Genomic DNA, 25,728 nt, shown 5'->3' on the forward strand with positions numbered 1-25,728 from the left:
ACTTTATTCGTTGCCCACTGTGTGTGTGCGTTTGCGTGTGGTGTAAACCAGACTAAGAAAAGCATTTGACACACACACCAGAATGTGAGTTTTCTGTAAATTTTGCTTAATTGGAGATTAAATTTTAAAAACTGGACCTGGCATGACGCGATGCATTGTACTCTCAAAAATGCTAGGTAAATTGTAATTGAAGAAATCCTATATTGTAGATTTGTATAACTCCCAAAGGGAGGCAGATAAAATCTGCCTTTTATAATAAGACTAGCAGAATTGCCCGGCGTTGCTCGGGACTGAATTGCTTGAAAGTACTGTTAATGATTGCACTGAATTATGATGATTATTCAGGTAAATATTGAAATAAGCTTACGGTGGGAGATAAGGACTTAACGCCAAACGTGTGCCATTGCATTGTTTTGGGGGAACCAAATTTCTGATGAGCATTATAGGGGCACTAACTTTAAGTTTGAGAAAGTGTGGTGGTAGTCCGGGGTGCTCAAAGGAATTGGGTACCTCTATTGGATAGTTGATGACGTCCTCTGGGTCAGGAGTTGTATCGATAGACTGATATACATCGACTTCCCCAGGAATGAGTTTTAGCATTTCATCATTAATATGGTGAACAGTTTTATTCCTCGGGGCCAGTATAACCTTTTTGCCAATCCAATACATATTCTGATAATTAGCTTGTAGATCTGGGAACACTGCATCTCTGAGATCAGAAGGCGTCTTAACAATGGTACAAATGGAATCGATGGCAATATTACCATTTTCATCCCCTGGTATTTTGCCTTCGCCGAGTGCAAGGAGAGTGTGAGGAAATGCTGGTGATGTGATATTACGTCGCATATGAGCACGCATATTGGTGTGAAGTTTGAGAGTTACTTCCGTTTATTTTTAAAATATGCATTAAAATGGAAAAAAATGATGGTAAATTATTTGTAAAATCATAGACTCATCGTAGACGCGCGCTAATACCCAGAAGGGCTCGATATGAATCACGACTATAAGATACCCGGTTTGGTTAAACTGCATCGCAAAATGTAGGAGTAGTTTGGAATCTAAATCGGAGTAGACAGACACACAACTTTCTTTATATATAGATACATACATACACACACACATACATACACACACACACATACATGCATACATACATATACACATAACGAGTAAAAAATTTCATTTATCTCTCTCTTTCACACATTACTCTCTCGTCTCTTCACACACACTAACAGAAGCACTTCACTACACAACATTACTGTCTGTCTCCACACTCCATCAAACACACACACACACACAATGTACATCAATGAGTCCCATGCACGGTAACTTCAAAGGAACTTCCCTCGTCATACAATCGCTTTCTCTTAGTCTCTTTCGCTCTCATTACTTATGTAAAAAAATAAAAGTTTTTTCTATGTGTGTAAAGAGGAAGTGGGAGGCAGAGTGAAAGAATCATTCACTACAGTAAGTGAATTACTTTCATTTTATTCCTTGCCCACTGTGTGTGTGCGTTTGCGTGTGGTGTAAACCAGACTAAGAAAAGCATTTGACACACACACCAGAATGTGAGTTTTCTGTAAATTTTGCTTAATTGGAGTTTAAATTTTAAAAACTGGACCTGGCATGACGCGATGCATTGTACTCTTAAAACTGCTAGGTAAATTGTCATTGAAGAAATCCTATATTGTAGATTTGTATAACTCCCAAAGGGAGGCAGATAAAATCTGCCTTTTATAATAAGACTAGCAGTATCGCCCGGCGTTGCTCGGGTTGTAAGGGAAATAACTATATAAGCATTTTTAGAGAGTTATAGCCAAAAAGTAGCAAAAAAATGCATTAAAAATTGAAAAAAAATTAAGGTAAATTTTTCTTTAAATCGTTGACACATCGTAGATATTTTTAGAGAGTTACTTCCCTTATATAAAAGCGAAAAAAATGCATTAAAATTAAAAAATATGATGGTAATTTTTTTTAAATCGTAGACTCATCGTAGACGCGCGCTAATACCCAGAAGGGCTCGTTTGTTATTCTGGGTAACTTTCTGTAAAATTTTAAAATTTTTGTTCAAACATCGCTATAGAATGGGTTATTAGCTAATATTCAATGGGTATACAACAAAATTTTACGATAGAATTTGTATTCTGGGTAACTTTCTGTAAAATTATTAAATTTTGTTCAAACATCGCTATAGAAAAGGGTTATTAGCTAATATTCAATTGGGTATAAAACAAAATTTTACGATAGAATTTGTTATTCTGGGTAAATTCTGATACCCATAATAATATTTATGGCAAAATAGGCCTTAATTTCATTTAAGGTTGTGGGAAATAACAAAACTATCCTTTCTTTCGGTTTGTTTACGTTTAGCGTAATGATTTCAAATAGGCTCATTCGAAAAAGTAAATAGAATAGTCTAAGGCTTTACTCTTCTGGGAAAGTCTGTGGCTTGGTCCAGTTTCTTCAGAAAACTCACGAAAGAAACAGTTTTTAAATTTTCATCCATTCAGGTGCCAATTCGTTTTCTTATCGCTGTCGGATTCACTGTTTCACTTTAATAGCTGCCAACTTGCAAAAACAAAGGAGGAGAAGGGTGATAGCGTGAGTGAAACAATTCGCTCCTTTGTGTGTGTGTGCGTTTGCGTGTGGTGTAAACCAGACTAAGAAAAGCATTTGACACACACACCAGAATGTGAGTTTTCTGTAAATTTTGCTTAATTGGAGTTTAAATTTTAAAAACTGGACCTGGCATGACGCGATGCATTGTACTCTTAAAATTGCTAGGTAAATTGTAATTGAAGAAATCCTATATTGTAGATTTCTATAACTCCCAAAGGGAGGCAGATAAAATCTGCCTTTTATAATAAGAGATATATATATATATATATATATATATATATATATATTACGAATTGTACAGCCATGAAACGATCGTAAGGTTTTACTCTTTATCTTTTATTAAACTTTTAATACTTTTGATATATATTTAAAATAATATAAATTAATTAATTTTATGTATTGGCTTATGTTTTTCATTGTTTGATTTGCCTAATAGTGGTTTTACCTCTAATTTAATATAATATGATATATATATATATATATATATACATACATACATACATATATATATATATATATATATATATATATATATATATATATATATATATATTATATATATATATATATATGCACACACATATATATACACATGCATACATATATACATATATATATATGCATGTATGTACGTATATGCATATATGTATGTATGTATGCATGTATGTATACATGTAGATACTTAAAACATGGGTGTATGTATGTGTGTGTACGCAACACATACGCATATATAGATGCAGATGAAGTTGTGAATTGTGTACGGAGTGGTGTAGGAGACAAATTTTGAGAACAAGTAAGTTTTAAAAAAGACATTAGAATCCATGAAATATAAGATAAGAAATACGTCATCCATATTCTAGATGTATTTTGGTAAAACTTTGTGCACATGAACTGCAATCAGCCTTCAGTTTCGCTGTTTACTTCAATACGGGACCGCTAAATGGCTCTCATTTATTTTGGGTAGTAATCTAGACACTGATGGCATTCAGTGAAGTTATAGCATTGTGATTACGTCGATTAGTCAACCTTTCAACAACACTACAAACGTAGTTGTCCATGCTATTTAAATCTGACGAGTTTTGAGGCCACATGTTTGGGGTTACATGATTGCAAAATGATCTTATATCTAGTCTTGGATCATGTGGGCTTTGTGAGAATGAGCTGAGTTTTATTGAATCTTGTTGAATCTTGTTGAGTCTTGTTGAATCACGTATGGTCTTCCACTGCATACTTCATCCATCCAGCGCTTAAAAACTACTCCAGTACCCAAATGTAACCAGCAGCATTAATTCTAAGACTCTATGGAATGATGTGAGGTGACATAACAATACTTACTAAAGCCACTGCATCTGCAGTGAAGTCAGTGTGCATCCTGCTGGGGACATCAGTAGAATCTACTCATTTTTGGCCTTGGTCGAAATTTTTCGCATCAGAGAATAACCAAAACATTCCATGTGCGAGAGATTGTTTAACCCTGTCAATTACACAGTAGACCTTGATCAACGGTTTTCTTGTGTCTTTATAGACATGAATTAGCTTCTCTTCCGTACATATGACTTGTATCGCATGTCTTCATACGCTGCAGTTCTGGTAGTTCACTCGGACATCTGAAGCTCTTAGGAAATGGTCCTCATTGATTTTTCTGGGATCATCATATTTGAACCCGTTGGAGAAATGGTAGTATCTTTATTGCGTCGGAACGATTAGGATTTATTTTTTTCTTTGATACGGTTGAATCATTCCCACCAGAGGCTTCCAGTTCCTTCCGAACTTTGTGTAGAAAAGACCTTGTCACATTTAGAAACTTGACAATTTCAAAATCACTGTGTTCCTCACCTATGGCAACAATACCTGCATATGTTTTCGTTTCTTGTGTTATCGATTTATCTTCCGTCAGGGACTTGAAAGAAATAAAAATCTTTTAATTCTTTTTTAAGAAAGTAATATATTAATAATTAAATGTCCTCAAATATCCATTGCATCCTGTTGTTGATTCTGCGTTGATCTTTTAACGATTATATTTATTCGGACAAGATAGTGTATATACTCCTATTGTTTATCTGAATGAAAAGGTCTATTGGCTGAATCCAGATTTCAAAGTGTACTCGATTATACATTGATGCAGGAGTTGGCTGTAGTGATGCCAACAAAGCTATCTTCACAGTAGACTACTAAATTTAGGGACTTTAAATTGATGGACGTTATGAAATTGCATTTCAGTAAAGAATTAAGACTTGTGGTGAGTGATAAATTTTCGCATTGATTTTAATATGAAGCAAAGTTAGCTGTGTACTATTTATTTTAAAAGTTACGCAGGCAAATGGGAATGTTAGTAATTGCTTTTCTTTTCAGCTGCAAAACACAAACTTAGTAAAACTAGAACTTACAGTTTATGTGTAGATATTAAGCGAAAAGAAAATCATGTGGCAATGCATAATCAATCCTCTTGTTTATTTCTCTGTTTGTTAGTGACTGTCTTTATCTCTGCCTTTCTCTAATGCTTCCAGTGTCCATTACTTTCTCTGCTTCTTCATTGGCGGACAGTAAATTTAAATTGATATGTATGAGTGTGAGAAACGTATTGTATTAAAGTCATCTACCAGTATATTGATATAAACACACGTAAGTACGTAAGTACATAGATGGTTGTGTGTGTGTAAAATTGTGTATGTGTTTTTTGTTTGCTTCTTTTCCTCTTAAGTTATTGTATTTTTTATGCCTAGGCACTGTAGATAGTTTAAATGCTTCGGAATACTGGTTGAATGTAATAGTTTATAGTTAGTTTAGCATGTCTTAAACTTGAATACAATACAAAAGTTACCTAGCTGGATTGAATGTGCAACACACTTTTATTTTATTCCCTACTAAGCTACCAATACCGCCACTTCAGACATCTAATATTTCAGATTGTGAAGAAGATATAAAACCTGAGCTGTTTCGCCAAAACAATCAATCATGTTTAATAGCTCAATTATGAATTTTGTTTGAGCTTGAAAACCAGTAGGAGAAAACAAAATCAAAATGGCGAATTTCTCTTGAGATTCCTTTTGCGTGAATATGTAACAGCAGGTTAGCTAACCATCATATATATATAATTATATATTTTTCGAATATCAGCTCTTTGGGATGTGATTTGCTAGTTGATTGTCCTAATCTCTATTTCTGTGACTGAGTCGTGGTTAAAATGATATATCGACAAAGAAAATGAACATAAAGAATGATAGATGGAATGTAAAGAGCAGTACAAAAGCACACAGACACACACACACACACACACACACACATATACACACACACACACACACCACACACACACACACACACGCACACACACACACACATACACACATACACACGCACGTACATTATATTTATTATATATACATTTAGTTCTTACATTAAGTCCAGATATCAAGTTCTGAGTTCAAATGCTGCCGAGACCAAAATCGCCTTTCACTCTTTTGAGATCGATAAATTAAATACTAGACAAGCACTAGATGCTGAGTTTGTGTCAAGATTGGAAAGCAATTATACATACATACAATCATATATTGACAGGAAAGTAACTTCGATGTTTCGCTGGTCGTGGCTTGTTCAACATATGTGTGTGTGCCTCAGTGTGCGTGTGTGTGCCTCAGTGTGCGTGTGTGTGTGTGTGTATGCCTCAGTGTGCGTACGCGAGCGTGTGTGTGCTTGTATGTTATGTAGGTATGTATATATGCATGCATGTATGTAAGTATGTATGCATGCATGTATGTATCTCATTATTCAGTTTTATTTCAAGATTTCCTATGCAACTATATGCATACATACATCCATACAAACAAATAATGTTGAAATTACAATGAAGGAGCCTTGGGTCTAGGTTAGAAATCGGTTCTTTCTCTATTGGCAAACAATCTTAATATAAACTGAAAAATGACATACATACATACATATATACATGCATGCATACAAACATACATACATACATACATACATACATACATACATACATACATACATACATACATACATACATAGGCATGTGGATAGATAGGTAGATAGATATGTAGATAAGAAGACAGATAGTTTACCTTACATATGACGCGTGAGTCTTGTTGCTGGGTGTTATAGCTTATATAACTAGGAGTGAAGGACCCCTAGTTCTCGTTAGAACTTTCCTCTAGGAGAACGTAAATTTGTATTAAAAAAACCTGAAGTACAATTGATTTTTGGTCGTGCCATTGGTGATATAGCTGCTTGCACTGAAAAGTAGGCTCACTGCTGTGCAACACTATCCGCTTAAAGCAAACTCATAAACAGGAGCTTTTGGACTCTTGATTCTAAGAAGTGTTCTTACTCAGTTATGAGTTGACCGCCACCATGTATTTATGTATGTATCTATGCCGGTATGTAGATAGATAGATAGATAGATAGATAGATAGATAGATAGATAGATAGATAGATAGATAGATAGATAGATAGATAGATAGATAGATAGATAGATAGATAGATAGATAGATAGTTAAGCTTAAAATAAAACTGAAGTTAGCTATAAATTTTTTAAATTTCGCTGTGAAACTTTAAGCAGATTTTCTTTTCTCGCACGAAAATATAAACACGATTGTTCTTACTTGTTCCGCGGTTTGTTTACTGCTCATTAAAATCAACTTTAAATTTATAAACATATAAGAACACACACATACACACGCACGAACATAAAGACTGATGCAACATGCATAATCACAATCACGCGCGCACGTATATACACACACGCGCACACGCACACACACACACGCGCGCGCGTGCACACGCACACACACACATACACACACAGACATATATAAATATATATATATATATATATATATATATATATATATATATGTATGTATGTATATTGAACAAATGTACTATTGATGTGTATTAAAGCAGAGAAACGTGTCCTCGACTGTTTCCAGACAAAACGGCCCTATCCCTTAATGGCATGTCAACTTTGATGAAATTCTGGATTCTTGAGATTATTTCCCCATTTTAGTTTTCGTAATTTCCTTTGATAATTATGACAAGAGGCAGAGATCATAATCATTATCATCAAGGTCATCGTCATCATCTATCTTTCGTGCTTCATGCTGGCATGGGTTAGACAAGATCCAATTGAAATGCACTGTACACCAGTGTTTGCTTTAACATGTTTTCTATGACTTGATACCCTTCCTAACACCAACTAGTTTGTAATGGATAATGGGTACATTTTTCACACAACCAGTACAAGTGAGGTTTTCATACAGCTTTGCAAGACTACGAGATCACTTTTTGCAAGGAGATGAGTAGAGAAATAGAGAACAAAGCAGAATTAGCCTTTTGCTGTAGATGAGTTACATAGCTACTAACATTTTAGAAGAAAAGGTGGGAGTGAGCGGATGGAGCTGGCCAGTGATAAAAATAATGGTGATAACGAGTTAGGGTGGAACTTCCAAGTGAAGTGAATATGAATGAGTAGAGCCGATGAGCCAGGAGTTACAGAATAGTAATGACGGTACAGTAAATAATACGAAGAGAGAGGGAAAAAGAGAATGACATGTTAAGTTGCAGAGGTGGATGAGGAATAAAGAAGCTAGAGTAGTATATGAAGTAGGAGAGATATAGTGGTGAAGGAAGAGTGTGAATCGTATGGAGAGTTAATTTGATGGCATAGCAGGATTTAAAGAAAGCATAGGAGGAAAGAACAGTATTAATAGATGAAAAATGAATTATAGTGAAGTAGCTCTAAATAGAAAGAAAAGTCGTGTAAAGAAAGAACCGCAGTTACGGAAATGATGGGTGTGTATAAACTCACATATGCTCGTGTGCACATAGCTCTACCTAAATTCACTTTCGCCGAGATGAGCGAGTCTTCTCGAGAACCGCATATGACTGGTCATTCCTGTCCTTTGTGATCTCCTCCTTATGATTTCTTTGTGATTTCCTCCTTATCTCAATAACTCAAGAATTTCTGTTGTATTTGATATACCCATATTTGTCACTGCGTGCGCGCGTATGTGTGTATGTCTGTGTGTGTGTTTCTGTGTGTATGAATACGTGTGTGTCTACGTATGTATGTGTGTGTATTTATACATTAAAAGGAGAACCACCAGTTTGGATTTAAGTTGTGTTTTTCATGCAAATAAGGGGACTATGTACCTTGCTATAGGCGAACTCATTCATGATATAGGCTTCTTGCTGTGGAGATAACACTTTGTTTTGTCAAATACGGTCTATGAACTTCTTAAATTTTGGTCCCTCGCGGTACTGATTTTCGCATCTACTTTTGCAGTACCTGTACAGTCTATTTAAATGGGATCGTTCAAAGTTTTCGATTATTCTGCATTTAAATGATAGGTATCTCTTTTCACAAACCAACAATGGAGCTTCTCTGCACACGTTCTACGTTTAAGAATCAGCAGACAAGTATCCCTTAAATCACATCCTATCAACTTTAAAAAATAAGGGTTCATTCGGCACTGCAGTTTTATAAATGCTATATATATGTTTTACGTCTTTCAGGCGGAGAAAAAGAAAGTTCACAGATAGTAAGTTTTTAATCAGAACTCTACTAGATTGGATCTGACCCGACTGAATAATGGTAGACCCACTCATTTATCGATCTTTACTCAATTGATAGCGTGATTGACCTTTTCAATGTAGTAAACTAAATTTCCAACATCAAATTTTCTATAATCTTATTCGAAAGATATCTTTTAAAACATGAAAGGACGGAGATAGTTTGCTTTATTTGACAATATTGTTAGTCAGGTTACCTCTGTATGCTTCATTTGTTGGTTCTGTAACATCTGGTCGAAGCTACTCAACAACAAGAAATACAAAACCTAAGCAGAAAATAACTTATATTGGTGCGTAGTTAAATGTTATTATATTCCGAAAAACTCAAAAATCAAAAATTTTGTTTAAAAGGAATTACTTCTGTTAAGGGATCTAAATTTCATGCTAAAGGTAGAATGGCAGGTTGTGATACACTAGGTGTAAGGGAATTGAAATTCCTTGAAAATAAGAAACTGAAACTACATTATGAACTCAGAAAATCAGAGAGATACTCGTACTTTGTGTTTTACAGTATTAGAGTTACCTAATTTGAAAGTTGCAGATTATATTTTAAACTATTTAACTTCGAAGTGACTTCAACATTAATTTCTCCAGGTCTATGCAAAGATTTCATCAATTGAATTTTCTTGTCTTCTATCAAATATATAACCTAGACATGAATAAATATTTTATTGATTTTTCATCGTCTTCAAAGTAAATGACGCAAAAACCAATCAGCAGTTAGTTATTTGCATTAATCTACTGCAATGAGAATAATTTAATTTCATGCTTTTATTAAAAGAAGCATACATTCGTAACTAAATTTTCTCATTGTATTACTAATAAAGTATCAACTGAAAATTATTTGTCTGAAAAGAAATCAGTTTATATGTAGAAAAATCAGTTTGCATATTGAAAATGTATTTAGTTGTTAATAGAAGTAAAGATTTATGCATGTGCTTGCAGAATCAAAATCAAGTTTACTTCGTTAAAATTACTCGACTGAGTGTTGAAAATTGAGGTTAATTAATGCATTATTCACCATTGCTAATGACTGTTTCATATAAATGACGATTGCAGCGGTCAGTAACAGCAAGCTGCCCATCTATGTGCTGAATGGTTAATGTTTTGTATCCTTCCACGTACGCAATGACACATTGAAGACTGACATTAAACCGCTGTTTGCCTAACCACAGACACCTACGGTGCTAGCATTTATCACAAGTTTTCTTAATGTAAAGGGAAGGAGATACATACGTTCCCACGAGTAGGGTGCTGCTGTGTTACAAGTGTTTACTTGTCATTAAAAACCAGTAAAGTTCTAATCAGCCCAGTTGCACTATGATGCTTAGGGCAATAAATTATCAATCTTCGCTACCTACATACAGCTTAGTGAACTTACTTTTTCACAGTTGAATCTGTTAGCCACGAATACAACACAGTGTCATACGCAGGAAACGTTGATTTCTCAGTACTTGTATCGATTAGATTATTCACGCTTTCTTATGGAATTTATAGAGATGTAAATATATATGACTGTTAAATGAATTAGATAATAAGGCTACACTTCACTAGTCAACGATTCGGGAGTCAAATGTAGTCATAGATATAGCTAGAGGGAGGTGCTCTGCAAAACTGATTTGCCTAAGATCTATTATATATATATATATACGAGCAAAATGCCCCCCGTCCAATGGACGGTGCTGAATCATATCTGCTGAATAAAAAGAAATTAGTGTTTTCTTTTCATTAAAAAGTAATTAAGCATACCTTTATTTCAATAAAAGTTTTGGTTTTGTTAAACGAAGTTACGGCAAAAACAAAAACTTCTTGAGTAACCAATCGGTCTTTCCTTCCTTCATGCCAAGTTTGAAGAAAATATCTCTTTTGCATCTTACTTTTTTTGGTCTCTTAGATATACTGCATTTTGTGGCATTATTTCAAGCCAGCCGGCTTTTTTTGCGCAAACTGCACGTGCATTTTTCTCGCGTACGCGTAGTGTCGATCGTAACAGTTGATGTACTTACGCGTACAAATGCACTTTCCCACGGCTTTATCGATCGCATTCTCACCTGGAATCGATTTTTGCAATTTTTTCAAGACTTATACCGTCGGTATCTACATATTAACTTTGAGCGCAACCGGATGGAGGATGCCCGAGATCCTAGAAGACACACACACAGAACGAATTTTATATAATAGATATTCAATGGTATTCTCTAAGTCAAGATATTCACCACCACAAATACGAGGTTGAACTGACTGGCTATTTATGGTAGTGATTCAAAAACTGTTTCTGATATAGATACAAGGCCTGAAATTTTGATAGAGGGAGTTAGTCGATTAAATAGAACCCCTTCCATATTTGATAGGGAATTCATTTTATCGATCTAGAGTGATAAAAGACAAAGTTGACCTCGGCAGAAATTGAACAGCAGTCTGCAATTCCAAAGAAATAATTCCAAACAGGAATAGAAACTAAACAATGTACTTTATTTAGTGAATGTCATCTCTAGTCTAGTATTTTGCCATGAAACCGATTAAATTTATTTATTAAATAAGAAGAATGTACAAGTTTATCGGCATTCTACTACTACCAAAGTTTTCTTCATTAGCTTGATTCGCAAAAATTGGGATGAGTATTTCATACCACAAGAATTACATTTTATAATCGAAAAGTATTTGGTTAAATTGGAATACCAAGATAAAATTCTATGACAAGAATAGCTTTAAGAGGGCTGAATCCCGCTAGCTGACTTCTGTTACTTTTGTCTTACTCTTGAAGAGAAGTGCCTGTGTTATTCCTACGTTGAGAAGATGATGTATTCAAGTAACAAACCTACACTTTAATGTGCTAAGCGACTTTCTCATTCATTTGCAACAGAGAAAACAATAAAACATCAGACACAATACAGAACAGCATCAAATTTCATACTTCAGAAGCAAGTTCAAATCCTAACCGACTCATCATTACCCGTTCATTTGTTCAAGAGCGTATTATTAAAAAGATTTATACAAATAGTGCCTAACTTAAAAATAACTTTAATTGTAATTTCTTTCGTAATAGCTGCTGTATACTTTACTAACTACGTCACCCACTAATTATTTTACACAGGCATTTGGCTTCATCTCAACTACAAGCAGCTGACGCAAGAAAGGTATTTCCCTGTTTCGACGAACCTGATTTAAAAGCCCGATTTACAGTCAGTATTATATACCCTACAGGTAAAGGCCATTTTCTTCATTTATCCAATTTCTATAAGACTGAAATTTCATTTCCTTCATTACATATATTCTTGCACAAAAGCGTTCGGATTATTACTTATTTCAATAGTTTATAAAGACGCTTTTACCTCAGTATTTTAATATATGTGAACTCGGCAACAAAAATTTTCCTTATTTAATTATAATAAATTGCCTAAAATACCATTGAAGGTCTTAATTGCTAATTATCTGTAATGTTCACTAAAAGTAATCAATGTAGGATAAGAAGTACACTATATTATCTATAAATATTAGTCTACATTATCAATAAAAAGTACGAATTAGCCATAAAGAGTATGTTTCGTTATTTGGATATTTTCGGCATCAAACATGCATGTCAAGCATATACACTCTCTTCTTTTTCATTTTAGGGTATGTAGCTCTTAGTAACATGCCGATTGTCAACCAAACGAAACTATCGGATAAGTGGATGCGAAACCAGTACGCCACATCGCCGATTATGTCTTCCTATCTACTTGCGTTTGTTGTTGCAGACTTCGACTATAGGGAGAAAATCTTAAAAAATAACTACACTGTAAGTTGATACGCTGTAATTATAAATAATTTCGTTGTTGTTTAAAATACAGTAGCATCCAGAATCCAAGGAAACAGGTGATGGCCTGCGTCAGCAAAAGTTGGTAGATAAAAATAATTACAGTGAGTTCATTTTGTGCGAGAAGTAATAACGTTTCGAAGAGGTGTCCGTCTTTGGAAAGATATATTTGAGACTAATACCGAGGTTACTAAGTTCCAAATATATATACTACTTTACTTTTCATTTTATGATATATTGATCTTTGTAAATATATTTGATATGCACACTCATTACATTTGCAATTTTTCATTTTGAGACTGTATCCAGTTATTATTTCTATTTTTATTTATATTGATATGTTCCATTGCTTCACACAGAAACTACACCATGTATACAATATTACTAAATTATTGAGCGCAAAATATACACGCTCCGCATTTACGGATATAGAGATGTATATAACTACGACGACACTTATTTACAATAATAAATAAGCCACGTGGATGGCAGAATTAGCAAAGCCGCAAAATGTATTGCCGTATAAGTTTCTGATATTTTATGACGATCAACGTGTCCTTTCATTCTTTCGAGGTCGAAAAAATAAGCTACCAGCCAATTATTGGGAACGATATAATTAACTCTCTAATACAGTAACCTAGTGCGATTATTATGAGTCATTTTTAATATAGTTATTACTATACGTCAGCATTTTTTCTAGCTCTTTATACTATCATCGTTACTATGTCAAAAACCTTGAGTTCAAATCCCGCGGAGGTTAGTGTTGCTGTTCATTCTTCTAGGTTCGATAATTCGATGTAGTGGTCAGGTACTGGGGTTGGTTTAATCAACCAATCTCTTCCCTTATACTACCATTATTATTTAGTTGATATTAAGGTGGCTAGCTGGCAGACCTGTTACCGCACCGGACAAAATGCTTAGCAGCATTTCTTCGGTTTTTTACATTTTGGGTTGAAATATCACCGAGGTGGACTTTGCCTTTTATCCTTTCGGGGTCCATGAAATAAATACCTGTCAAACACCGGGATCGATGTAATCTCCTTCCCCTAAAATGTCAAGCTATGTGCTTAGAGATTATTTGGTTGCTACTTATTGTATTCCTACATCTCCTACAGCGAGCCGAAACGTGATGGCATTGTGAGGTGTTATTTCGCCTGTGTTACATACATACATATATACCGTTTTCGTGGCACCTAACAGAAAAGGAATGTGCTGCTGCCCCAAAAATGCGACGAAATACTTGTATTAGATTTGAGATTGCGGTAAAATAAGCTACTCACTCGACTATTCTACCTCTTCTACATATAAACAGGAACATAGAAATTTTATGAGTGTTCTTAAATTAGACGTTACTAATATTCTAATATTTGTGTGATTTTGAGGTGTTTATAGTCTAATGTCATCCTGATAATCAAGATGAAATTATAGACAGACTTGCCGTGACATGTATGAATTAGTAAAGTAACAGCAGTTGACCATTTCAACACAAACGCTCTTACATGCACAATGTGCTCTTATACATAAATTTAAACACACGCATAGACATTCAAATGTCCATAAGCATCGATTTGTTTTGTTTTGTTGTTTTTAATCTCGTATTTTTCACTGTGCATGCATGCATGCGCTTACAGAAACAACATCTCTTTGAAAGAGAATGAAGGCATACATCAACAACACTATAATACAATGCAGCTGATGAAATCATACGAATTCAAATCAACAATCAAACAATGATTGGAGATATCATATTCTATCATAATTGAATTTTACTTGGTATTTTTGTTTGCTTTAAAAAAAACTTTTTTATCGTTTGCCTCGGCTTTCTGTTTTAATTGCAGCAATTATCTTGTTCATTGTGCATCGATACAATCTAATCACCACTATCATCAACATTGTCATCATCGTCGTTGACGTTGTCATCGTCTTTGTCATCATCATCATCATCATCATCATCATCATCATCATCATCATCATTTTCATTATCATCATCACTATCACGGCCACTATTTTCACTATTAAAATTGTTCATTTTATCATCTTCATTGTCATCATCATATCCTCTACAGTAACAACTACCACCATCATTTTATTTATTATCTTGATGCTCCGTAATAACAGTGCCATCATAATCACCATCATTACATCGACATCATGATTTGCAACACCAACAAATCATGATAATGATAAAAATCGATTGTCATCACCATAATCATCATCATAGCTATGAGCTATCCTCAATGCCACAGTATTCATCACTACAATTATTATCATCATCGTCATCATCACCACCATCATCATCATCATCGTCGTCGTCAACATCATCTTGATCACCAACATCATCACCACCAACCACAACAACATCTTTTGATGTTTAGATTCCTGTCAGTATTTCTAGAAAATATTATCACGAAAAATATCGTCCTTAACAACCCAATTTCTTTTTATTTTCTTTTTCCGTTTTTTCATTATTTCTTTCCTTTCCTATTTTAATTTTCATGTGCTCTCACACTCGCTCTTTCTCACTCTATCCCCCCTGTTCTCTTCCTTGCTTAATCTCTCTCTTTTTTTCTCACTCTCTCTCTCTCTCTCTTCTCTCTCTATGTCTCTATTTCTCTCTCTCCCTATTTCTCTCTATCTCGCTTTCTCGTTCACTCACTCGCTCTCTCACTCCTTTATTGTCTTTTTCGTTATGTTAAATCTTTCATATTTCCAGAAAAACCAAGACATGTGTAACAGAGGTAAATAGAATAAGGTATAGGTCAAATGACAAAGTAAAGACAGATTAAGAAGATAACGGAGAGTAAGGAGAGAACAATGCAGAGAAGAAAGATGACCAAAAGATAAGTAAACAGCGAGAAAAAATAAAGAAATCTGAAAGGGAAAGAAAAGGGTAAAGTGATAGCAATGAGAAAGGGAGATCAGAGCGTCGATGAGATTAGAACACATAGAGGATTTAGTCAAAATATAGTGAATGAAGCAAACACGAGGTAAAACGTGACAAAAGGAAAAAAACAATGGACAGCATACGGAATACAAGGGAAAATAAAAGACGAAGTAAGGTTACAATAAATGAAGAGTAAAGGAGAGTGGCATAAAATTGAATTTAGAACAAAAACAAAGTAAACAGAGAGCAACGAATTACGGTGAAGATTCAGCAAGGATACAGAAAAAACATTAAAAAAAGTGAGAAGAATCAGAAATTAATACTGGTGTGTTGAGAAGAGGAAAAGTGAGAGTTGATGGGAGGACAAAGGAGATATAACGATTGAAAAGGATAGAAGCTGGAGTTAAAAGTAGACCAAGAGAAAGAGAATGATTAATAGGAGCTTAAATGGAGAGTAGGAAGAGTAGATTTAAAGTAAAGTAAAGTGAGAATAATTAGAAATTAATGGAAAAGAGATGAGCATAAAGGAGAATTACAGAGAGACAAAGTGAAAAAAATAAAAGGCAGGAGCTCTAATGGTAAGAAAGACAGTTAGTAATGAGAAAAAGAGAGAGTGCTATTTGTAAAAGAGAATGTAGAGAGTATAAGATAGTATAAACAGAGATTAACGGAGAATTAAAGGAAATTAATTATTTATTGAAAGGGACAAGATAAGATAATAGAACGATGGAGGGAACATATATATACATGCATGTGCATATATGTATATATAATGTATATATATATATATATATATATATATGTGTGTGTGTGTGTGTGTGTGTGTGTGTGTGTGTATGTGTGTATATGTATATGTATATATATAATTTTAGCTGAACGAATAAACGCTAGTACTTATCTTTACATTTTTAAGTCAGTTACTTATTCTGTTTTTTTTTTTTTGCATACTGCCAGTTATACATACACTCGCACACACACACACACTCACACACACACACATATATATATATATATATATATATATATATATATATATATATATATATATATATATAATATATATATATATATACAACAACATATGTAAGCAAACTTTGGGTGGGGTTGTATTTTGAGGAACCCTCGAATGTGTATCCTACCATATAGACAAGAAAGTAATTTTTCGAACGAAGTATAACCGTGAAAATAGCACAAAATTGGGTGTTTTATCCTTATATGACGGAAAACGTTATCAGCAGACACGAACTTGCACCTCTCAGATACCGGCTGAGTAATCTACCATTAAGCTAAACTGCCTGCTGATACCAAATTTAGTAAAATTAAACGCTAAATGCATAGATTATTTGAAACATATTTTGTTGTCTTTTGAAAGCGTCGAATATGTATCGTATCATACAGACAAGAAACTAGTATAACTGTGAAAGCAACAGAAGGATTGAATACTTTACCCCTATATGAAGAAAAAATACCCAATCTACCTGCTGTTTTCACGGCTATTCTGTGTTTGAAATATCACTTTTCTGTCTGTATGATATATATATATACAAAGGGCTTCTTTCAATTTCCGTTTATGATTTTATTGAATCGATCGTCAATATAGTTTCCATGATATTCCATATACTCGTAAGCTTTTTAATCCCATTAGTGAAAAACACTTTCGGTTTCAAAGAGAAGCACTCTGGAAGTCAGTTGTTCGAGAGGTAATCCATTCAAGTGATTCTGTAAACTACGGAACAAATGGTAATCTGAAGGAGTAAGATCTGGGGAATAAGGCAGATGAGCACTGTTTCCCAGCTAAGTTTCTCAATCTTCTGTGGCGTGATATTTGCAGAGTGGAGCCTTGCATTGTCCTGATAAATCATCACTCTCTTTCGATTCACTAAAGCAGGCCTATTTTACTTCAAAGCAGCGTTCAAACGCTCTAATTGCTGACAGTAGATTTGAACATTTATCAGTTGGTAGCAACTCAAGTGCATCAGTTGGTAACAACTGAAAGTGAATGACACCTTTGCAATCCCATCAAAAACAGAGAGAATAACATTCTTCGCATGGAACTCATTTTTTCGGCAGCGGTTGGGCTCTTCAAGACAATGTCTACGACGCTGTGAATTTTTAATAAAAATGCGAAGGTGGTTTATCAATTCAAAAATCGATATCCACGAAATAGTCATACTTTCAGACTTTTTAATGCTAAAATCCTTCCTGATGACCGTCTTTGCAATCCCGAAATACATCGTAACCATTGGTCCAGCCGTCTGGCCGTGAAGAGGGAATAGACAAAGAGATGGACAGACGGATATAACGCCCATTCTAGAAAGATAGCAAATCTGCCCTTCTACGATGGGAAATATAGGTATAGTATCGCAAATCTAAACCCCCTAAATTCACGGACCATACGGGGGCGAAATCCCACCGGAATTTTAACAAAAAAATCAAAGGTGATTTATTAATACAAAACTCAATATCCACTAGATAGTCATATTGTTTCACATTTTTTCGCTAAAAACCTTCCCGATTACCTCCTTCGTAATCCCGAAAAACATCGTGACCATTGGCCCAGCTGTTTGACCGTGAAGAGGGAACAGACGGGCAGACGGACAGACAGACGGACATGATGCCCATTATATTAAGACGTGCCTCAAAGGCTCCTTAGACACTTCCATATTTGAAGAGCTATAATTAGTGAAATTTCAGTTCAATTAATTTAATTAGTTTGAATATCTCCAAATGCATATATTACTTGAATGTCTAAGACATTCTAAAATACTGTTAAAGCGTTTGCAAATTGAAGATATAGAAGTCAGGATATTACTTATGGCATAACCTAATATATAATTATGCTGTAACAACGAACAGACTACACATCAGAACATTCCATGGGAGGTCAAACACCATACTCTGCTACAAAATAACAAATAGTTTCATTATATAGACACAGACAATTGATGTATTTACCAGACGTCAGTCTTTATAAGTACTAGAATCACCGTATATGGAGTGCGTCTAGAGAACGAGGATAAAGAGATGAATTAAAATTCAGGAGTTGTCCTAATTAACGGGATCTGTTACCAAAAGTGTTCCAGTCGAAACAATCCCATATCTTAGGCGTTGTGTATCTATACTATATTATCTAATGTAGAGTTAGATATTTTTAAGACAGTAAGTTGCAATTTCACGGAATTTAGCTGCTATTTCAAGTAGGTAAAGCTACGAAATAAAATCACCCTTGTTGGGCAAAGTTGTTTATACGTTAAAATTATATGGGTAAATAATGGTCGAGCGATTTGATAAAGAAAGAAACATTAATGATAATATAGGTTAGTGTTTGAAGGTGTCAAAAATAGAGATTTCATTTTCTGAGAGATTATTCAACACTCAAGGGTAACAAGGAGTTATTTCGATTTAAAAATCAATGATTAAATAAATACCAAGTCCCAATCTCTCTCTAATTCTGAGTTCAGCTAAGTACCGTTGCTAAAAACAACTTTATACAATGCGCCTTAACAATTATAGCAGATGGAGAAAAAATTATATTTTATTACTCGAACGGCTTAAATAGAATAGTGTCAAATTTCCGATTTTGTTGGCAGAAGAAATAATTGCTTTGTACAACAGTTTATCATCACCGTACATCATCATCATCATCATCATCGGCACTTTTATTATCCCCACCACCGTCATCAGAATCGTCATCACCAGCAGCAGCAGTATCATCGACGTCGTCATCATCATCTCCCTCGTTATCGTGAACATTATTACTATCTCCATCGTCTCCATCTTCATCATTATCATCAGCATCATCTTTATCTTCAATGATCATCTGCACAATTTCACCATCATTGCCTTCAAAGAATGTCATCAGCATTCTCAGTATCACCACTCGCATCATCGAACATAATCGTCATCAAAATAGTTATTACCAGTATCAAAATCTTCGTATCCGTCGATGTCATCATCATCATCATCGTCGTTGACGTCGTCGTCGTCGTCGTCGTAGTCGTCATCATTATCATAATCATTCTCATCAAAATCAACACCACTTTCTCCTCCTTTATCATCCTCATTACCGTCACCATTATATAAATTATATAATTAGATTAAGGTTTTCACCTTGATGCTTCAAGAAATAAGTCCATAGTGGCTAGTATGTGTCTTTGACTGACTGTTCGATTAATTTACTTCGGCCCAGATCTTAATTGAATAGGAAATTGCATGTGATTACAATCAGGATAATGTCTCACCTAGAAACAGAGTGAGAGAAAACTTTCCCTGAAAGTTCAAGTTAGAGTTGGCATATGCCTTCATCGCCCTTATACTGCCGCATAACGCATTTGACTGGATTGGAACCTCTGTAATTAGTATGTTTCATAAGAAGTGTTCTGCAGATGAAGCAGTTCGTTCTATAGCTAAGACCCTCTGCATGGAATCTCGAAGTGCTGTGGTTAATAATATGCAAGCACACTGCGACTGCGACAGGACATCTTCAGGGGTTTCCAGGCGCTGTGTATATACGGTGTTTTTGTTGAGCATAACTTTCCGTGGCTTGACTCTTTAACGGAGCTGTAGTTCCGGGTTGAGCATAGACCAACTTTGGTGTCTGACATCTTGAGTGGTATTTGGCAATCACAGTCATTCTACCAATCGTGCAAAGTAGCCGGCTGAATTTGTATTCTTTGCATTCTAAAAGGGTTTATTCGTAAACATGTGTAACTATATAGTAAGCAGATGATCTAGGCTTTCGAAAGAATTTCCCCACTCAGATATAGTATATCTTAGACTATATAGTCTATATCCCATCTGTACTTCATTTTCAAGGGACTGTAATTTGAAGGTGATATTTAATCCCTTTTTTTAGCTTGCCCATTAACCGCGAACGAGCTCCCTTGTTGATTCGTGGTAAAGCGAGAATTAAAGGCATTCAAGCCGAAACCGAGAATCGTGTTTTTCAAACATGCTGTGTTTAGGCCTACATTACACAATGTTTTTATTTCTCTAAGGTGATAAAATATGATATGAGAGAAATGTGACTGTCACTTCTAGTATTTTGAGCAACCTTGTCAAGACGATAATCATGAGATGTTAGGTCGTAAAAGTTGTGAAAATATTGTTCTAATAACCTCATTGATTTTAAAGGCATAAATGAAGTTTTTCATTTTTACAGAAGGCGTGACAATATATATTGTCGTATTCAGTTATATGCTTTTGCATTTTAAGTTCAATTTTCTACTGAGGCAGCCACATTAATATCAGTGTACTGGTTATAAGTGAAATGGATACAACCGAAGTTGGTTCACACACACATACGTGTGTGAATGTATGTATGTATGTATGTATGTACGTACGTATGTATGTATGTATGTATGTGTGTATGCATGCATGTATGTATGCATGCATGTATGTATGCATGCATGTATAAACACGGTTATTGGGACGAACGGTACAAAATTTCTCAATACCAACTGTACTAGAATATTTTATTTCAGTCAGTTCACGATATTACCGAACTAAACTTAAAGAATCCTCCTCTCGTGATCACACGATTTCTCAGTCGGCTATAATGGAATAAGAACTTTAGAGAATTAAAGGTTATCACAAAATGGTGAAAGAACGAACACATTTCTTTAGTCAGAATGCGTCATACATTGGTATCATATTAAAGGTACTAAAAGTACTGAAAATGAGTACTCTGTACTAATAGGAAGAGATAGAGTCCACAGAGAATTGAGTATCAAATAAGATTATTAGATGCACATATGTACGCACTATTTTATTGTGTACTTTGATGTACACGCATACACATTCAGTTATCCTCCTGCTTCTCACTAGATCAGTCTTCCCCAACGTTTATTCCACATCCTACTTCGATTATCCACAAAAACGTACTCTGCACCATAATCGGATAAAACTAGTATAGAGCATTCATATATTCAAAAGAAGTTTTAATTAAATATTATTGGAAGTTTCATTCACTCGTTACTTACTTAGTGGGAAACTTTCACTTTGCGCTGGCCACAGATTTGTTTGATTTAAGAGACCAATTGCAGCGAATCGATAACAGCACTAAATCCATCCTGGAATAAATAACACAACTGAAACTATAATTGTGCTTCCCTTACAAAAATAGTCGATTTGGGTATATCTTTTCACTCCCTTCAAAGTTACATCATGATCATAAAATTTGTCAATGAAGACGTCACGAACAAACATCTTGAAATTAGCAACAATGATGTTTTTTCTGTGTCAGTTATCTCACATTTTTTCAACTTCTTGACATGTATGGGCATAAATTCAGAAGTATCACAAATCTAAATATGTTTGCTTTTGTATCGATGATACTTTTGTATCACATTGGCTCCTTGGAGTCGATTGGTTAAAGAACAAAATTTCTTAAAATTTTCAATCAAGTACGCTTTGCTATCTGTTGCCAAAACTTGCCGGGAAGGTCAAATACGTCCTTAAATCTTTTGAAGCAGTTTCTCTTAAAATTTACTTCAGTGTAGAACAATAACTTCATACGTTCTGCATTTTTATCTTCATGAAACTTTTTGAATAGGGCGTTCGCACTTGGCATTTGCTTGGATAGAATTGATGCTTTTAATTGCAGAACATGAATCTCAGAAGAAATACTCTTTGCAACCAACATTTCTTGGTGAATAACACAATGAACATTTTTCATTAGTTTTAAACATTCTGCCTTTTAACTCGTCATGGCAGGTGCACCATTGCTTCCTTTCGGTATTTCATTTTCCTCAAATTGACAGGAAAATATGTGTACATACAAACATACATACATACATACATACATACATACATACATACATACATACATACATATTCAAGAGACTTCAATTCCTGCTACCTCCGGCCCGGGGATAGAGTATAAAATAACTTTGCCAAGGTGCTACGCATGCATTAATCGTCACTAATAATGATAGAAATACCTTTTTAAAAATGGTATTCGTCACCAAAAACAAACAGGTCGAATTAAAATAAAATACATACATAAAGATACTGCCTAGTCCCCCCCCCCACACACACACACTATCTATTTACCACAAATTCAAAATTAAACGACAACATTAATAGCCGAAAGACTGTAAATAGTATGGTACTAAAATTACAACAATGTTTTTGGTCTACTTCGATTTTTCAAATCAGCCGTTAAATTATTACCCTGAAAAATCCCCACGTCTCGTTAAACAAAACTATTGCCACGCCACAACGGTAGGGATATACGCCCGACATTCAGAAATAAGGCACTACGTATTTAACTATAGATTTAACTATGATGACCGTCCACTTGTGACCTAGGAAGACCATTGCTGACCTTTGGGAACATTATGTGCTCTTGGACTAACTTATATTTTGCATTTGCGGCTGTGTTGGTGGCTAATGAGCCCTGCTCTTGACAAGCATACACGACTGCAAACATTGCAGACCAAGCTTTCCCCATTCATTACACTAGCAGTGCGCTTTCGAGCAGCACGCTTAAATTCTTCATGAAGAATACGTGCTTTTTCACAGGTGTCGACCCCCTCCTTAACCTGCTTCCTCTATCTGTGGCAATGACAGGCATTGCTCTCCCAGTCGGTCTCCTGTATATCATAGGCCTTTAATGAGGACTTGACACAGTCCTTAAATCGCAGCCTTGGTTCCTGCCGGGGTCTCTTTCCACTAAGAAGTTCTCCATATAGCATCCGTTTAGGGATCCTGCTATCCTTCATTCTAATAAAGAGTCCAGTTCAACGTAACCGCTGCTTGTGCGCCATCGCCTCAATACTCACGATATCAGCTTTCCTCACGATCTGTGTGTCTGGAGTTCTTAAATCCAGCCAACATTCAGAATGTGTCTCCGACATCTCTGATGTAAGCGTTCAAGGACCTTTACATGACGTTTGTAAAGGGTCCATGTCTCATATGAGTAAAGGAGCGATGTCAGTACACATGCATGGAGTAGACGGATAATTTGTCGAGAGAAGGTTGGCTGACAGACAATTGGCCGACAGACAACTTACAGACAGGACAATTGACCGATTGGTTTTATCAATAATATTGGCGTACCCTTTGAATAGAAGCTTTCTGCCTCCTCGTTCCGTTCTGATGAACTTCATGGTTGATACTTCCGCATGTCGACTTATTGTCCAATCAGCGAACTGTCTGTCAATGAATTGTCTCTCTACGAATTGTCTGCACACGTAAGCACGGTGCACAACAATTTTTGCTTGCCTTGTGATGCCATACTGAGACCAGACACGAGACTCAAGAGACCGGAAGGAATCAGTTGCTCTCTGCAGCCTGAAAGATATTTCATTATTCAAGGAGCAAGAACGGCTGAGTGTGCTGCTCAGGTAGACAAACTTGTCTACCACTTTCAGTATTTTTCCTTCAACCAAGATAGCTGGTTCTACATATGGATTTCCTGGTGCAGGCTGAAACATCACAAGTCTTTTCTTGGCCAATGGTGAGCTCAAATGCTTTGCAAGAAGCAGAAATACGATTCATAAGTATAATTTGCCAAGTATTTTCCATAGCAAGGCTCTGTTCACAGTATCAAAGACCTTGGTTAAATCAATGAATACCTGGACAAGATCCTAGAGAGTTCCATGTTTGCGAGTCTGCTCCAACCATGGAATTCAAATTCCCCAGTAGAATGACTTTATCAGAATTGGGGATTTTCTTAAGTATGACTCTCAGCTGGGTATAAAAATAGCTTTATCTTCATTACAACTAGCCAGAATAGGCACTCGTTAGAGTAGCAAACCACTCAACTTTCAGGTGCAATCGTAGAATCATTAAACGTTCATTTATAGGAACAGGAAGCTCCTCCATCTTCTTAAGGATGTTAGATCGGACTGCAAAGCCAACACCAACCTTCAGTTTACCTTTCAAAAAAAAGGTGTATCCACCTCCTACTTTCTCAAGCTAACCACCACCTTCGAGTTAGCTATATCAATGTTATAGCGGTTTAGCTCGCGAGCAACAAGTGCAGTGAGTCTTTGAGGCCTACAATCACACTTGTTATCCAACAGAGTACACACATTCCAACATGAAATGTTCAAGTTCCATCCAGATTTTGTAAAAAAAAAATGTTTCTTTGCTTTTCGAGCGCAGGGTGGACATCCGTCAGGAGCGCTAAACTGACCAGATATAGAAAGACAGGCAGTTTTTTTTTTTTTTTGTTCTCCTTTTCTAGAACCTCCGGGTGAGCAGTGCCTTCTCCAACCGAAGCAGCTCAGACTCCCATGCACCAACTGAATCCTATCGCTGTCTTGAGTGACAAGGAGACGACTTTATATCTAGCATGGGACGCCTACGTGCAGGTCACTGACTACATGCTTCTAACCCATCAGGTCTGCATATTTCACCACCTTCACCACCGCAGGACTTCTGAATAAAAAATAAAATAAATATATACTAAAATTAAATAAATATATTCTAAAAATAAAGATACATATTTACTGAAAATAAGATAATTATATATATAGGAAAAAAATTTAACCATAAATACATGCATACATATACATACAAACATGTGTGTGTGTGTGTTCGTGTTTGCGTGCGTGTGTGTGTGTGTGTGTGTGTGCGTGTGTGCGTGTGTGTGTGTGTGCGCGTGTGTGCGTGTGTGTGTGTGTGTGATATGTATATACTATAATTACGAGGGACGTTCAATAAGTAATGCCTCTGAGCCACTTCCAGGTGTTTGATCTAGTTGAAATTTTGCATGTGCAATTACTTATATCTCTATAGATTAGGTGGCAAATTACAGCTCTGAACTAATTATGGTTTCTGATTTACAGGTGTTTGAACTGAGTCAAGTGTGAAATGGAGCCTGTTGAGTGTCGAG

General features: G+C 35.4%; 1 protein-coding gene across 3 annotated transcripts in view; it reads left to right on the forward strand.

Annotated features, from left to right (window-relative positions):
- The window catches only part of LOC115209885 (glutamyl aminopeptidase), a 336,415-nt gene that overhangs the window by 199,061 nt on the left and 111,626 nt on the right, over positions 1 to 25,728 (forward strand). For all 3 annotated transcript variants that reach the window (XM_036501448.1, XM_029778468.2, XM_036501449.1), the window contains 2 exons: positions 12,299 to 12,408; positions 12,819 to 12,982. In XM_036501448.1, the coding sequence (XP_036357341.1) occupies positions 12,299 to 12,408; positions 12,819 to 12,982 (274 nt within the window). The remainder of the gene's footprint in view (positions 1 to 12,298; positions 12,409 to 12,818; positions 12,983 to 25,728) is intronic.

The sequence above is a fragment of the Octopus sinensis genome, linkage group LG3 (genome assembly GCF_006345805.1).
Source record: "Octopus sinensis linkage group LG3, ASM634580v1, whole genome shotgun sequence".
Lineage (NCBI taxonomy): Eukaryota > Metazoa > Mollusca > Cephalopoda > Octopoda > Octopodidae > Octopus > Octopus sinensis.